The sequence below is a fragment of the Gouania willdenowi genome, chromosome 8 (assembly GCF_900634775.1).
Source record: "Gouania willdenowi chromosome 8, fGouWil2.1, whole genome shotgun sequence".
NCBI lineage: Eukaryota > Metazoa > Chordata > Actinopteri > Blenniiformes > Gobiesocidae > Gouania > Gouania willdenowi.
In genome coordinates this window covers 19,943,651-19,949,884 of record NC_041051.1, presented here as the reverse complement: position 1 = coordinate 19,949,884, position 6,234 = coordinate 19,943,651, and the positions used below count along the sequence as shown (strand labels likewise).

At 38.9% G+C, this 6,234-nt stretch overlaps 1 protein-coding gene across 1 annotated transcript; it reads right to left on the bottom strand.

The window, feature by feature from the left end:
- Positions 1–286: 286 nt before the first annotated feature.
- On the bottom strand, positions 287–3,362 carry uncx (UNC homeobox). The gene is made up of 3 exons (XM_028455545.1): positions 3,017–3,362; positions 2,407–2,582; positions 287–1,412 (listed from the first exon to the last, which is right to left on the bottom strand). Exons 1-3 carry the CDS (start codon positions 3,273–3,275, stop codon positions 525–527), a joined length of 1,323 nt encoding a protein of 440 aa, XP_028311346.1. The 5' UTR covers positions 3,276–3,362; the 3' UTR covers positions 287–524.
- Positions 3,363–6,234: the final 2,872 nt, after the last annotated feature.

Here is a 6,234-nt window from a genome sequence, read left to right as displayed (position 1 = left end):
TCGTAACCTCATTTCAGTCGGGGCTTATAGATGAATAAATTTATTAAGGCAATATACAAAGTACAACATGAGATTTCCTAAGAAAATAAAAAAAAAAAGTCCTTTCCTACTGTATGGTGCTGCTATTTAAGGTCCCACACGCTTTGAGGTGCTTGTATACAATAGATTTATTTAAGAAAAAAAAAAAAACGTATACATATATAAATAGTATAATACCTTTCTTACAGCTTTTTGAGGATTTTTGTTGGTTCTGGTATTTTTTTTTTCCTTTCCTTTCTTTTTTTTTTTCTTTTTTGTATCGTGACACACATTTAAAGGTTTCTTGGATCCTCCTGACACACTTTTACACACTCGCAGAGGAAAAAGAAAGAAAAAAGAAAGAAAGAAAAAGAAAGAAAGAGAAAGAGAGGCCACACATTGTCAAAATAAGAGCTGATTGGAGGGTAAAAATGAAGGTGTAAAGATGGAGTTTAAGCTTTGGCCTATAATGAAAAGTGTCAGAGTCTGTCATGTTACCCTCTGGTTTATTCCGTGTCTTCTTTACAGTCTGTTTCTGTAGGAAATGAGGGCGTTTCACGGTGGTCCTGGTTCACTAAAGGCTGAGGGTTGTTATTGTCTGTATCGTCAGTATTTGTGAGATGCGGGCTGTGTACTGACGCAGAGGTGTTAGAGTTTGTGGACGGGCTGCTGTCTGGTGAACTAGGCTTGTCCTCCGGCCCTTGTTGTCCTTTGTGGCCCGGGGAGCTGGACCTGAAGCCCGGTGTGAAGCTGGGGTCCGCGCTCGGGCTCTTCAGCGCCGTTTGAGGGACGATGAAGCCGAGCGGCTGTGTGATGGGGTAGAGCAGGAAGTGTCCTTTCCCTATCAAAGAAGGCCGGGATGAAGGTAAGGCTGCGGGGCTCCTCCTGGGTCTGGAGTCCGACAGAAGGCTCTCTACGCTGAAAGGGTTGAGCTTCTGCAGACTGGACGTCCTGCTGCTCGTGCTGCTACCGCTGCTCGAGCACAGGTTCGACACGTGGCTCGGATCGGGAGAGTCCAGCTCAGATCCGCCTGCCTCCGGGTCCGAGTCTCTTTGGTTGTGGAGGGAGTGAGGGGTCTGGTGGCCCCCCACTGAGTCATAAGGTGGCCCCGTGTTGTGGTCACTGTCGGTCACGTGTGACACCCCGCTGTCGCTGTCTGATCCCGGGGTGTGAAATATATCCCCAGACAGGAGTTTGTTCTGGGACTTGAGTAAGCGACGCTCCTGCTTCCGTTTCTTCTTCTCCAGTCGGTCCAGTTCTCTGCGGGCGATCTCATCCGGGTCCATGGGCTCCCCGCTGCAGGTGGTCGGGTGGGCGTTGTGAGCAGGTCGACCCGGGCCTTTCTTTGTGTTTTCCTTTTTCCTCCACTTGGCTCTGCGGTTCTGAAACCATACCTGGGAAAGAAAAGGTGCACACGTGTGTGTAATTAGCACTCACTGTCACCGCACGAGGCAAACTAATTAAGCCATTCGTTTCCAACGCTTTTAACATGCAGGCCTAGTAATTAACCATTTAATTAAACGGGTGTATTTATTCAACAGTGAATACAAATAAAACTAAATAATTAAACTACGGAATGAATGTTGAGAATTCGATTATATAGCTCCATGGCTTTTAATCAGAAGTCATTGAGGCAGGTTAGCAAAACGAATTATTATTAAATTATTAAAGCCAAGCACAACAATAAGAAAAGAAAGATCTGATTTTATCATTATTATTATTACATGTGCTTTTTTTTCTGCGATCATTGGTTTGCAAATCGCCTTTTGGTTAAATATGGCTGCAGTAGGTTAGCCAAAAAAATAATAATAATAATAATAATAATAATACAATACAATACAATAATCCTTACAAGAGAAAACTTTAAGGAAGAACTTTAAACCACCAAATGTTAAATAATACAAAACTAAAACCATCTGCCAAGAAAAACAAATATAAATAATATAAGTTAAAATATTACCTCTATAATAGAAATGTTGGATTTTCTCGATTAAATAATTTTGTACGTACATTTATGATAAGTTCTTGCAATAAATGTGCAATAAATATGGCTTGAACGTTGGTTAAAGACAGATCAAGAAAAAAATAAAATAAAATAAAATAAAAGTTTAACTAAAAAAGGTCAAAAATTCACAACAATGATACTTATTTCTTTCCCATTCATATGCATTACCAAAAAATAATGCACAAAAAAAGATTTATGAGCTGTTTTGTATTTAATAAACTATTTTAATAAAGATACTATCTGAAGTAAAATAATAAACACACTATCTTAAAAAAAGATAGTGTTTTTTTCTTCTTCCTTTGGATGGAATAAAAAAATAAACAAAGAAACTCACAGGCACTGATGTAATTTATATAAAACAATAAAATACAGTGTATCCATACCTGAACCCTTGACTCTATGAGGTCCAGCCGTAGAGCCAGTGCCTCCCTCATGAACACGTCCGGGTAGTGACTTTCATTAAAAGCCTTTTCTAGTTCCTCCAGCTGCCAACCAGTGAAATTAGTGCGAGTCCTTCTTCTCTTGCATCCAGGGCTATCTTTGTCTGGGTCTCCCGAGTCTAGATGGCAGCACAAACACAATAATGGATGTAAGACTTTTGTATTTGTTTATTTCCAAATACTACAATTTTCCCCCATTAATAATCATAATAATATATTTATAATCATAAAATAATGGCTTTTTTAGTGCTGGAATGGGTGAAGACATTCCAATTTAGTTAATTATTTATTTTGCAAATGTCTTTATATAGTGTGCTTGCTGCAGCTTCATTCAATAATGCATTCTAGGGATTAAAAGAAAACCTGTATGAATATGGTTTGCATTTTTTTCCCTGTGTACACTGATCAGTATTTATGTTGTTTAAAAAGAACCACCAGGACAAGTTGAACCACAACATCCCGCCTTTGTTTCCTCGTGTGCAACCTTGTGTGGAGGCTATTGTTCGGAAGGTGTATATACAGTATGTATATAATAAAAGGTGCATGGCTTTACCTGTCAGTTTGTACTGATGATTATCCCCATTCATCCCGCTGCCCGAAGACAAGAGGGGGTTTCCGTTCCCCACCGTAGCCGCGCACGAGCCATTGAGTAATCCGTCTATGGAGAAAGGAACCGCGGACGCAGATTGAAGTTGATGCCCGGCTAATTCGTAAACGTGATGGTGGCTCAGATGGTACGGGAAGCCCACCATTCCGCCGAGAGAGCCTCCGAACTGGGCGTGCGGTGGATCCAGTATCCTGCTGTCCATCATCCCGCAGGCGAGAGGAGAGGAAGCGACGTCTGGAGGCCGGTGATGGGGGTTTAACAAGCATGCAGCGAGTGTGGCCAACGAGCAGGGGACATGATGTGGAGGGGAGGGATGAGCGCTTACTTTATCCACATGAACCTCCCAATAATTAGCCCAGGCTCTGGGAATAGGAGACCCAATGAGAAGCGGTAATGGACTCTGACGTCAGAGCCGCGCGCTGCGTACGCTCCCCGTATCGATTGCTAATTAAAGCTGACATCCACCTCAATAAACAATATCAGAGCTGTCACAACAAGACAGGAGGGCTTTGATAAGAACTACATCGCGGGGCTACACGGGGGAGCCGCGGGGAGGAGAGGAGGATGGATCCCCGGGAAGAAGACAAAGCCTCCTCAGCCCTGCATGCGACACATGGATGTACACATGCACTTTTAAGTCTTTTTAACATGCTTTTTACACACATGCATGGAAAAATAGTGCTGTTTAAAAGCATTTTTTTTTTGTTTGTTTAGAATGGAAGCCTTTTCCCGCCAGAACAAAAACAAAACAAAAACACATCCCGCAAGTAAAAATAATTATGAGATACTAAGTAGTGTATCTGATATTAAGTACTATCTTATAATTCTGAATTAAGATTTATTATTATTATTATTATTATTATTATTATTATTATTATTATTATTATTATTATTATTATTATTATTATTATTATTAAACTTTTTTTATTCTTATTCTTATTATTATTATTTTACTAAGAGATGGGCTTCCATAGGATTTTATACCTCAAATACATATTAACAGCCTTCCTTTAAATCACTTGTGTCAAACTCATGGCCCGGGGGCCAAATCCGGCCTTATGGAGCATCCAATTTGGCCCACAGGAAAAAATAAAAATGACAGAGGAAAATGAATCATTGTGTAAATTAAACTCAGCAATTTGCAGAGGCTCACAGTTTTACAGGCGCTTATGACGGCAGTTATTTTTTTTTATTTTAAACTGATGAAAATTGTAAAAAAAAAATAATAATAATAATAATAAATCTTACAAAATCCTTAATTTTTCCTCAAATTATTACATAATATTTTCCTTGAATAAATAAAAATTGGTCATAAAATCTAGGAAATGTAAAGTGAAGATCTATGTTGGGACTTATCTGCATATTTAGTGTTTTTTGTATACGTATTAAAGTGCAAACTAGGCAAAATTAATGTTAAATTACTTATTTTTTCCCCTTAAAATCTGTGGCTCACTTGAGATCAAGCTGCACCGTATTTGGCCCCTGAACTAAAATGAGTTTGACGCCCCTGCTTTAGATGGAGTGCCAAAGTCATTGTAGTTCAGAGGCCTTTTCCATTTGATCTCAAGGGGCCCGACAGAGAAATCAAAGCACAGGAACTACAGCTGCCAATTTTCTAATGATTGAAATATTTCTCACATTTAGGATGATTTTTATTCATCACCAAAACCTTCCGATATCTTAAAAGCATGTTTGCCTGCAGCCCATTGTGTTTGCTAAAGAACATATGGATTATTTAACATAGTATAAACATAAATTAACATGTTTTAAAACTCAAGGCGTGGGGGGCAGGTTCAGCCCGTCAGAGGGTCCAATCTGGCCCTTAGAATAACAATTAGCCATACATTATAGAATAAACATTGATCTTTAAGTATTCAGTTTAAGATGATGTTGCTGAATAGTTTGCTGTTGATTATTAAAAAAAAATGAGATTATTAATTAATTTAGACCAATCAGATTAATTATGAGACATAATTTAATTCATGATTAATGTTTCTTGTGTGATTTGTCATACTTGATATCATTTTAGACACAGTTAAACTCCCTGATGGGACAGTTTTGGCCCGTGTCCCATGTGTTTTATTTTTAGGACACACATGATGCAATTATTAGAATTTTTGTTTGCATTTCACAAAATTTTCTCCAGGGTTGTAGAAAATGCAAATATATGACTGCATTAATCTGAAAATAAGAAAACAAGCAAAGATAAAAAAAAATAAATGTATGTGCACTGTACAGCCCAAAACCTTTCTTCCTATCCAAATAATTAATTCCACTTTATATATCCCTATAGTCTGGCGCTGTCATAATGTTAATCAGAGTTGAAATTTGGCCCCTCACTCATTCCCTGACCCCTGACATCCGGATTGGCGTGTTGTAATAACCTGAATCTCTCAACAGAAGCTGCGATAATTGTTACCCTATTAGCATGCAAATTGTTTAATTAATATTATTATAAGGAGGTATATAATCCGCTCGTCACTTGACCCCCAGAGCCCAAAATAACAACCCTGTGTATTCCAACGTGTAGCCATCAATTTTAATGAACTCCTCAGAAATGATCCACCTTTGAAGCTCTTTGTGTTTAAAAAAAAAAAAAAAATTAGATTCAGATGCACAGAGTCACCCCCCCCCCCCCCCCCCCCCCACCCCCAAACCCCCCTTGTTTCTTTCACAACATCTAAAATTCAATAATTGCTTTTGGTCAAATCCAAGCACACACACACATATAGAAGCTGCCCCCAGCAATGGTTGGAAAGCAGCCCTTGACACAGTCTCCAGAGACATTGCATTTAAATCCGTTTTTCTACAACGGGTGACATTGTCAGATTTCTTGCTTTAATTAACCCGATAATAAGGCGAACAAGGGTAGCATTCAGTGGAGATGCTGTCCAGCCTTGTTACCTTTTATAACTGGCCCTTTGGCAGCACATCACAGAGAATATCGCCAAATATTTCTTAGTCGGACAGCTTCATGTATTGTTACAAATCAGTATAACAGCATGTTGGAGGGCCTGTGGGATTAATTGATTTTTATTCAAATCCGCAATACTTTTTTTTCACTTGCCTACACACATATTACATTGTAAATGACCTCAGCATAACATTTGAAAACCATGCAGCCTTGAAACGTATAGAACAGGGGTCACTATACCTTTCTGAAA